The sequence below is a fragment of the Tripterygium wilfordii genome, chromosome 23 (assembly GCF_013401445.1).
Source record: "Tripterygium wilfordii isolate XIE 37 chromosome 23, ASM1340144v1, whole genome shotgun sequence".
In the NCBI taxonomy this organism is placed as follows: Eukaryota; Viridiplantae; Streptophyta; class Magnoliopsida; order Celastrales; family Celastraceae; genus Tripterygium; species Tripterygium wilfordii.
In genome coordinates, this window is record NC_052254.1 from 5409149 (window position 1) to 5420374 (window position 11226).

The 11226-nt window shown below is 35.9% G+C and overlaps 1 protein-coding gene and 1 pseudogene across 1 annotated transcript; one reads left to right on the top strand and one right to left on the bottom strand.

Annotated features, from left to right (window-relative positions):
• Nucleotides 1-3501: 3501 nt before the first annotated feature.
• Nucleotides 3502-4116, bottom strand: LOC119992725. The gene has a single exon (XM_038839518.1). The coding sequence runs from the start codon at nt 4114-4116 to the stop codon at nt 3502-3504; it is 615 nt and encodes a 204-aa protein (XP_038695446.1).
• Nucleotides 4117-5490: 1374 nt separating this feature from the next.
• Nucleotides 5491-10821, top strand: LOC119992885 (annotated as a pseudogene).
• Nucleotides 10822-11226: the final 405 nt, after the last annotated feature.

Sequence of the window (11226 nt, forward strand, 5' to 3'; positions counted from 1 at the left end):
CCTGCAATATATGACATATATATATATAAGAAATCAACTATTAATGGATCAAAATGATTAAAGAATCGACAAATATAAAGTATAAGTTCAACTCTATGTGTTAATTTTACCTGTCCAGATGCATCTACATGATGTCCCCTCTCATATTCCAAATATATAATCCTGGCACGCATCGCCTCCACCTCTTTGTTGAACTCTTCTTTCACCTTCGCTAATGCCTCGTTGACTTGTCTAGCAATCTCGGTAGATATCATATCATTAGTTGAAATGGATGATGATTGCTTATCCCGATCATATACCGCATTGCGCTGAATTCCAAAACCATATGTCTGACAATATCCGTGCCCATCCTCTCCCATTAGTTCGTGGAAGATTTTATCTCGAATAGCTACATTCCGTTCAGATTCAGCATACTCAGAAAGCCGTTGTTCGTATTCCTTCTACATTTTAAAAAACATAAATTAAAATTTTTGAAGAACAAACAATTAATGGAAATTAATTAGCTTCTACGACCAATAAGATAAAATGTTCTAATTAAACATGATAATATAAACATACAACTAGCTCTTTCACATTTGAATGAGTCTTATCACGTCTCTATGAATACACTAAACTTGTTAGTGGACTTTCCTTCTTTTGCCATCTGAAACACATATATCTCATAGAAAAACATAATAATCTTGCCACAAGATATATATATATATATACACACAGAAATTCTCCTATGTGGACCAAAAGTGTGGACCAAGTTTGTGGACTTGTTTTTCAACCATAGATGTGATGGGTCTCATAATAAATGTGTGGCCCCCACTTATGTTGTGATTGATTACAACCATTGGATTTTGGTCCACAAACTTGGTCCACACTTTTGGTCCACATAGGAGAATTCCTATATATATATATATATATGTATGTATATAAAATGTAAACTTAATTTTTATGCACTCTATATTAAAGCCATTGCCCTATCTCATATTTGGGCAAAGTGTGTTCTTCCAGTTGTATGGGTTGGGCCTCTCATTTCCCTACTGGATGCGTTTCGAGCAACTACATCCTACATCAATTAATTCACAATAAATTCAATCTTAATATAATGTAGTAAACAATAAATATTAACAATGTCGATGATTATTAAATTGGTACATATATACCTTTGCATAATCACCTTTGCAAAAATATTGGCATCTTAGCCTCAACAAAAAATTAAATATCTACTATATCACTATTCAAAAAAACAGAGAAAGAAAACTATAACCCATATTATCATAGACAAATTAAGCATTTAAGCTTTATCTGCACATACATGGGACAAACACAAACCACAACATATATAGATGACATGTCACCCACATGCCTGGGATAAACACAAATCACAACAAACACTTCTATATCCAACCGGGGAATTAATAATGAGGAAACTCATCCTCTCCTCCCGACACGGTAAACGATAATTTAAACAAGCCCACAATTATAGGAATATTTGAAATAAAAAGATAATGTTTATAGGGATATACCGACAGCACAAGCAACGTTCGTAAGACTAGCGGCAACCTTCTTTGCAAAGAAACCTACAAGTTAGAGCAAAATGGTAATACACAGCTTCAACCAAAAAAGTATCACTCTAATCACATTCATTGTGGACAGAGCATTTTATGCCAAGTTTTCAGAGTATTTCAAGACCATTTGTTGTTAGAGAGAATGGACATATTATATAACTGAAATTCAAGTGAACATTAAAAAGAAATTCAAGCCAAAGCTGCTCTCGGGGACAGTGAAGTGAGCCAAAGAGAAATGTGGACTCTTTTTGACATCCTAGAATAAGTCATATAGAATTATAGATCATCCACTTTTCATGGAAACTTGCTGTGATCTTCTCAGTTTCATTAATTTTAAAGACCCATATGTTTACACACAACTATTTCGTGCATATTCAGGTTTCTGTGTAACTTATGATGTTCTATACGTGAAAAAATAGAGAGAATGGTTGTTTTACTGGTGAAATGGACAAGTAGTTTGAAGGGTTAGATGGTAAATTCAGAGTTTCTATAACAGATGAAACCATGATGAATATCATGCATTTTGCTACTTCAGAGCCCTTACCATCAAACAAAAAATATGCACGAGAAAATAAGCAAATGCCAAAATTAACTTAAGTCACACTCACTAACAATTAACAGATTTGCAGCATTAGGGCACCAGCAAGCACAAAGTTAGCTATCCTAGGGAGGAAAGAGCTGGCTCTAACTTACAATGCTATTGAATCCACACTAGTATCCTTGCCATGTCTTTAGGCCGAGGCAACCGTGGCCACCAATAGAACAAAAGAAGTAGGCCACATTAGGCAGAACATCTGGATCCAGCAAAAATCCTAGCCGCCCGTAGCAATTTCTGCAAGAAAAATTAGAAAATTCAACACACTTTTATTTTGAAAACTCAAACAAAATTCTTCCCCTCACAACAGTCTCTTTGGTAGATAAAACTCACCTTTAAAACGAAATCAATATACAAAGAAGAAATTAGGCGGTTGTGAGTAGATTGAACTTGTCGAAATCGTGAGTAGATTATACCTGTTGAAATCAAGATTTAGACAATAAATTAGACGATAAAAATATGTCGAAATCACTATTTAGTAAGCATAAGTGAAGAAGAACATGCCTGTACTCCCGAATCCATACGTTTTGAAAACCCAAGCAAAGATTGTCAGAGGAATACGTACTTGCCAAACAGGCATTTTCTTTCATTCACTCCAGATCAACTACTATAGCGGAAGAGAGACTGAAAGTGACTCACCGGATTGACTAACATATTTCTCCCATGACTTTGTGTGTGCTTAGGGCGAAAGAGAGGGGTGAAATAGAGAGACCATTAGGGTGAAATATGGAGCAAAATTTATTTCGCGGGATATTTTTGCCGCACAAAAAAAATTTCTTTTTTTGCCACATGGGAGTTATTTGCCGTGGCAAAAATAGACGTATTAGCTTCATCTTTTCGTGCAGTGGAAAATATAGTGAAGCATATAATAACTATTGCCACGGGATCAATTACTGAAGCAAACGATTGATTATTTACTTCGGAATCTAAACCAATGGCAAAGATGATGAAGCAACTGATCATTATTCTTGTAGTGATATTATGAAGACTAATGCAACAATTCATAATATTTGTGATGGTTTCTTCATCCCAAAATCGAAGACCCTGAGTTATTGCCCATTTTGATTGCAACACACCGAAAGCACTTTCGACATCCTTTCTTGCCGTCTCCTGTTTCTTTGCAAAATGTTTCTCCATCTTATTTTTTGGGGGCTTGAGTGTTTGGACCAATGTGGCATAGTGAGGGTATATGCAATCGGTTAAATAGTAGGGAATGTAGTACATCCTTCCATTTACTTCGTACGGAATGTTTGGTGTTTGACACTGAATGAACCTATCAAAAAGCGGCGAGTGGTCAATAATGGATATATCATTGTACGATCCAGGCATACCGAAGAAAGAATGCCATATTCAAAGATCTTGAGATGCAACAACCTTTAGCACCATTGTGGGCCTCCCATAGTGGCCAACGTACTGGCCATGCCAAGCAGTAGGACAAATTTTCCATTCCCAGTGCATACAATCTAAAGGCCCGATCTTCCCTGGAAACCCACGAGATTTATTATCATCTAGCAATCGAATCAGGTCTCGCCCATTGTGAGATCTTAGATATTGCTCAGAGTACATGTCAATGATTGTCCGACAAAAGATACGAACAGTCTCAGTTGTTGTCGTCTCCGCAATGCTAAGAGCTTCATCCTCACGATCAATGGGATTTTCGTAAGCAAGTATGCGCAAGGCTACTGTAATTTTTTGGATGGATGAAAAATCTGCCCTACCAGTGCAATCATATTTCAACTGAAAATAAGGTTCAACCACTTCTATGTCGGCTTGAATACGATGGAACAACTTCCTTCGCATTCGGAAGCGTTGTCGAAACATGCGTAGTGGGTAAATGCAGTCCACAACAAAGTACTTCTCGACAAGCTCATTGTACGCTTTGACATGATCACGATTTATGAATGTACATCTAGAAATTCTAGGTGGCTCATTCTCTTCTAAATCTGCAATACCTTGCTCTATCATGTTAATGTCATCAATCTCTTGTTGTTGTAGAGTCAAAAATTATTCCATAAGTTGCTGTTGAAATTGCCAATTAGAAGGATCTGCCATTGATGTTGCAAAAGCTAGAGAGTGAAGAATGAGGATAGAAGATGAATCAGACTGAGGTAGAAGCTTTGAAATTGTTGTGAAGGGTGATGTAGTTGCTTTGGTTTATTGTTGTTGTTGAAATAGAATGGGTCGCATTGAAAACAAAGGCCTCCATTCATTGAATTGCACTGATATAAGGACATTAATTCATAAATGATATATAATTGAATGAGAAATTGCCTATTGAATGAGAAATTATGTATTCAAATTTAATTTCACACATGTTAATAAATTGGTTGTAAATGAAACCTTAAATTATTTATTTAATTATTTGAAGTATTTTGTCCATATAAGAATTTATGAATTAATATAACATAATTTCATTATTATTATAGGAAAGATAAGAGGAAAAATGGAGGTTGGTAGTTTGTTGAAATGGTTTTTTTTATTTTTATTATAGAAAATATAGAGGGAAAGTGAAGGTTGGTTATTCTCAAGAAATGGTGGAGCTTGTATTATTGTGGGCGTCTATGAAATACACACTCCAAAATATAATGAGTGAACAAATTTTGAGACAATATTAAAGCAACTCCAGTGGTAAAGCAAATATCAAGCACTTCAAAACCATTCTCTCTCTTCTTCTCTATCCTGAGTGACATAATTTAATTGGGTGAATGAGTCTCACAATATACATTATTCATCAACACTTTATACTTTCCAACACTTCAAACTCATTTATCTATTTTCTCTCTCTTTCTTTCCATTATCTCTCTTTTACTTTTCATCATCTCTCTATTATTTTTCATCACCTCTATCTTCATTTTCATCATCTCTCTCTTCCTTTTCATCATTTCTCTCTTCACTATTCATCAACTATATTCATACTTCATATTTCAAGTGTCATTTTCCACAATAACCTATAAAACAAGTGTCATTTTCCATAACAACCTATAAAACAAGTGTCATTATCAAGAAAGTGTGTTTTCAAGTGTTTATTTTCATCCATTATAGAACTCTAACACTCTAAATTTTCCATAAAGTTCACCTTTGGACACTTGAAAACTATGTTTCAAGTGTCCATTGCACATGCTCTAAGTATGTATAAAGGGCACCCAATAAGTATAGCATTAATATTGCCTCATTTTCTAGAATTTGCGTGGGACCTTTTTGTCAATTCCTACGACGTCCCCCATATATTTGCATGACAGGTGCTTTTGCATTCTACTTTCGCCACGTCACATACTACTGTATGCTTCAGCACAGCTGATTATTTCCCTTGAAATGGAAAATGGGCAAATAGAAAATTTCAAATCTCTGCAACTGTTTGCAGATCCATCCGTGCCCAGTCCAAGTGACTGAGACATTCCTTCTCCGAAAGTCTCTCTGGATATATTTTTAACGAATTTCTCTTCCGTCGTCTCTCTCAACAATGCCACCACCAACTGATGCGGACTTTGATCTCAGAGTATGATCCTTCTCTGTACCTTCTCAAATTCTCTTCAGTTTCTCGCTTTTCCGTCCCTTAAGTCTCTCTCACCGCGACAATTTATCTTTCTGTCCTTTCTCAGTCGCCACCTTCGTCGTCAGCATTCACAATCGGGTTAGTCCCTCTCCAAATCCGTGTTTAGATGTTTCTATGTCACCGTACATGCTTCCGCATTTGCAACATAACTAAGTTACTCTAGGGTTTAGTGTGATTATGCGTTGATTTGTTGGATTTTGAGTTGGCGACAGGGATTACACATTTGCCGAGGCTGGAAACTTGGAGCATTGTGCAAAGTACTTGAATCAAACACTCGTTACCTTTGGTTTTCCGGCCTCACTTGATCTGTTTGCCAATGATCCGGTGCGTTTTTGCTGAATTACATATTTTTGCACTGCTGGCATGGATGCTTCTGCCTTGTGAAAGTATTTTCTCTCTTAGGTTTCAATTGCGAGGACTTGCAATTGCATTTACTCATTGCTACAGCAGAGGCAGCGGGACGTCGAGTTTAGAGAGTCTGCTAATGAGCAGAGAAATAGGTATTTTATCATTTTAGATTTTTTTGCTTAATTGGGGGGAAAATTATATATGGAACAACTAAATATTGAACTGATTCAGTTACAATGTCGAATTTAGTTGTAAGCAGATTTTATTGAATTTATTGAATCTATTTGGGTCCGGTTAGGTACATGTCAATCTAAGTTAGTTTTTGTGTCTGTTGATTTTTCTCAATTCTGCTGTTTATGAATGCATCACTTGCAAATACGATGTCTGCAAGATTGTGAATTAATTTTTGACATTGGTGTACTGGTATAATGTTCACATGTATATAGGTTACTGTCAGATACATCAAGATTAGAGGCCAAAGTTGAGAGGCTTGAGGCCCAGTTACAATCCAAAGATAGGGAGATAGCAACAATTACTCGAACGGTTGGAAGCTTGTAGTTTTTGCTCTATAGTTATGCTAGCTTGGAAATGTGATAATTATGCGGTCTTGCTTATGGAAATATTATATGATTAGGAAGCCAAAAATACAGCTGCCCTGAAGGCCCAAATTGAGAAGTTACAGCAGGAACGAGATGAATTTCAGAGAATGGTTATTGGCAATCAGGTTAGGACTTAGGACTGGAGTTTCTTACTTATTTTTGGCTGCGGGTGGAGGACAATATACCAATCTTGACTTGTATGTATGTGGTTTTTTGATGCTGCAAAAGCAAGTGCGGACTCAACAAGTACATGAGATGAAGAAAAAAGAAAAGGAGTACATAAAATTGCAGGTAAAATCTTTTTTTTTTTCCCCCTTTCCCTTGTGGTATCACATCCTTTACAGAGTACTTCTAGGTTATTAATATTTAAAAGTAATACTCATGAGAGATGATTCATGTGAGGATGACAAGGTAAAGGAAGTGGATTTGATTATAAATTTTTTGTGTTCTACTTGCAGGAGAGGCTTAACCAAGTTCTAATGGAGAAGAAGAAGGAGTCAAGGTCTGGCATGGAGATCATGAATTTGCTTCAGGTATAAATTGGATCAATATCGTGCTTTATGAATGAAAAACATTTTATCTATTGATTTGATGTATTTTGTGTGTGATACATGCAAACAGAAAGAAGGGCGGCAACGTGGGACGTGGAATGGAAAGAAGACTGATAATGACTTCCATAAAAAGATTGTATGAAGCTTGATTAACATATTTTTGGAGTTCTGTTGCCTCCATTTACATGTGTTTGATGAAATAGATCGGCAGGTGGATGCATATGAGGCGAAAAATCAAGAATTGATAACGGAGAATACTGATTTAAGGGCGCTATTACGTTCAATGCAGGTTGTATTCAATCATCCACTCTGGTTATTTACTCAGCAATTATATGGTTTACTGGGTGTCTACTTTAGTTTAGTAAGTCTTATTTTGTTAAGTATTAGTTTAGTAAGCATTATACTAGTATGTGAAATTACCATAAAAGGTTGATTACACAGCATTGCATTATAAAGAATGAAATGATGCAGCTAAACTAAAGTTGATTCCCTCTGCTCGTAGTTGGCAGGATCAACCATGTGATTATTGTTTCTCAGTTTTTTAATACCCCAGCATCATTATTTCCTCCATTTATCTATTTATTATATGAAGTGTCATAATCCAATTTTTAGATGTCTTCATTGAGAATTTGTTAATCCCTTTGCTACATAGGATAATCTTGTGAAAGAATGCTCTATTAATTTTTAATTTTTATGTTTCAGTAAGATTGATCTGTGAATATTTTGGTTGTTTCTGTGTTTCCTGACTTGATTAAGAGATCCTTATCTTTTTTCGATCAAGAGCAATTGGATGCCCGATTGCAATATAACTTTAAAACCTTGTTGTCTGACATGTGGATGTAGTATAAAGCTCTGTGTTCATACCAAATTCATTGTGTATTTTTCTGTTGATACGGGTGTACGTGTGAACTCTGAAAGATTTTAATCAACAACGTCAACGCTCTCATAGCAGTTGGCAGTTGTAGTGCATGCTTCTATTTCTTTTTTTTCCTTTCTACTCCAGTGCTTATCTGAATTACCGTTTTTTTTTTGTCCGAGGCAATGGAGGCATAAAGGGTTATCTAATAGTTCAATCTCATATGCAATGTTCTGTGTTCCCTTGGTCAAACTAATTTCTTTTATTGATTCCAATGTTGCAAAAATCCTTCTAATCGGCGACTAGTCGGCCGACTAGTCGCTAGTCGAGGCTTGCCGCCTCGACTAGAGGGTAATCGGGTCACTTAATCGGTGACCCGATTAAATCCTTACTAGTCGGCCTAGTCGTTTGTTTTTGACAGAGTTCCATCCACCTGCGAACTGCGACGAACTCCGAGTCTCCAAACGGAGACCATTGCAGGTCATTCTCCAAGACAAAGACACCCTTCATCTCATTCTCGGTTGGTTTCTCAGCACTACAGGTGAGACTCCGACGGTCCGACCAACGAGAACAAGAAGAAGTCTCTTTAGATCTCTCCGTCGTCCGTCGTCTTCAGCCATCTCCTCCATCTTTGGTTTCTCCGCCGCACTTCATAGTTTTCTTCGAGGAGCTTCTAGTCTTCAGAGCCCTACTAAGGCTTGAAGTCTATGAGGCCTCTCCTTTGGGCCTTGCTTTGGACCTTGCTTTGGACCTCTCTAATGATTTCTCCTGGCCCATTACAATATCTATTACTAAATGACTCAAGTTTTGTAAATCAGATATTCTTTTCGTTATTTGTCAAATCAGGTCAATGACAAACGTCTAGTTAAACGACTAATGTTGCAATTTTGGAGAGAAATCAATACTATTTTAGTACCATAAATTTATTTTACTTGAACATACATATATTTCACATATAGAATTATTTTTAATATAAATATAAATATATTATATTTACATATTTTTAATATAAAAATTTTTTCCTGAAATTTTTTTTCATTTATATTGTGTTTTTACACATATATAATATGTATTGCATATATATATATATATATATTTATATATATATATATATTTTAATTTAAAAAACTCAAAACGATTAATCCGATTAATCCCCGACTAGTCCCCGATTAATCCAATTAATCCCTAGTCCCCGCCAACCGCCTAGCGGCCGACTAGCGATTTTTGCAACCATGATTGATTCATATGTCAGACGGACCCCATGCAATTTGGGACAAAGGCTTTGGTGATGATGAACTAGATATATAATGTGACATCACCCATGGAACTGTGAAATGGAAAATTTGGCATTGGCATGTATAAATAAAACTTACATGGAAAACGTTATATGGCACCCTCATGCATGAAGACATCATTTTTAGTTTCTGTAGCGATGAAATTTAACAGGCATGCCTGGCTTGTAGGTGGACATGCGTGACTTCCTAAATGCTCCAAACGGATTGTCCAAGCAATCTTTAGCTGTCAGTGAAAGAGTTGAAACTGATCGTTTACAGTCTCCATTGGGGGGAAGGACGGTGTGGCAATTTATTTTGGCAATTGAAAATATGCTTATTAACTACTTTGATTCAGTAATTTATGCAAATTTTAATGCATAATTGCAGGATGTCTTTGATTTGCCATTTCACATGGCTAGAGATCAAATAGAAGAAAGTCTCCGAAATAAGATGGTTTCAATAAAGGTATTAATTCTTTTTATTCTCTATCATTTTGTTTGTAGCCAGGTTCTGTTGTTAATAAATTGTTGACATATTTTGTTGATTTCATTTGAAGGAGCGCATGTTTCAGTTGCAAGACGCACAGAAAGGGGCAGAGGTTACTTCTGAAGCAACTGAGAGGGAGCTTGAGCTGGAAGCGCAACTTGTTGAGGCGAGAAGCATAATACAGGAGCAGGTAGTATACGTTTGTTTCAAACCAGAAACCAGATGTGATGCATTAGTGCTTGACTTTTTATTTAGATTAAATACATTAATAAGGATTTTTGTTTTCTTGTTCTGTGTAATTATATATTAATGATGTGGGTATCCCCTGAAGGAAAATACGAAGTTTGAGATGTGTCATGTTTGTTCCTTCATAATTGTAATATGAGTTGTGGACAACTGGACATATTATTTGTCTCTGTAGTAACATCTTTATTTGCTTGACTAGTAACATCTCGCTTTCTTTAATTTATTGATATAATACTTTCTCATCTGACTATCATGTGTTTTGCGTCTAAAAAATACATGAACTTTTATGTTTTTTGGTTCTTTTGTTGAGGATTTTGGGTTTCCGCTTCCTCTCTCTAAGATTATCTTAATGGAGAGTCTCAAACGCGGTCATACGTTTATAACTAAATTGTTTTCCCCTGTTTCTGTTGCATCCATTAATTTCAACTTTTACCCCTTTTTATGGTCTCAGAATTTCTGATTGAATGTCAAACACTGTGATATCTTCTGTGTTTTTAATATTGTTACTTTTTTTCATTCTGGCATTTCAATGATCTGAGGATTTATTGTTATGGACCATTTGCAGGCATCAATTATGTCCAAAACACATTGCTAAGTCTGAGAGGCCCAGGTATGACCTATATTCTTTTGATGTTTTGGTAGTACAGATTAACTAGTTACATTCTGTATTGGACAATGAGTTGCAACGTTTTATTTTGGCAGAGAATCCATCATCCCATTGCCCACTGAGGTGGTACAATAACTTGTCCATGAGAATTCTGTCCACCATGTATCATCTTCATGTCACCAAATTAATATGTAGTAAATCAGATTTTTGGATGCTTTGTTTTTGTCATGGAAATTCTTCTTTTTTGTTTATTATCTAAAGTGCTGGATATGAGCATATTTGTTTAAAATAAACATATGAAAAGTTAATGATTACTAATATTCATGAATGAAATTCTTAGGAGCTAAGATCAACCCTCAATTGTATTTGGGTGGTCTACTCCTATGTGGGTGAGTTGGACAGGTGACGGATTCCCCTGGTGTTTGGGCCGTTTGGCCAAATTGAAAACCAGGAAGCTTTTAAGATCTCTAATACAGATGGTAACATAGGTTGTTGTTCAGTCATTCTGTCGTCCTGATTGGGATATTATTCATCTGTTGTGATTCTGCTATGGAA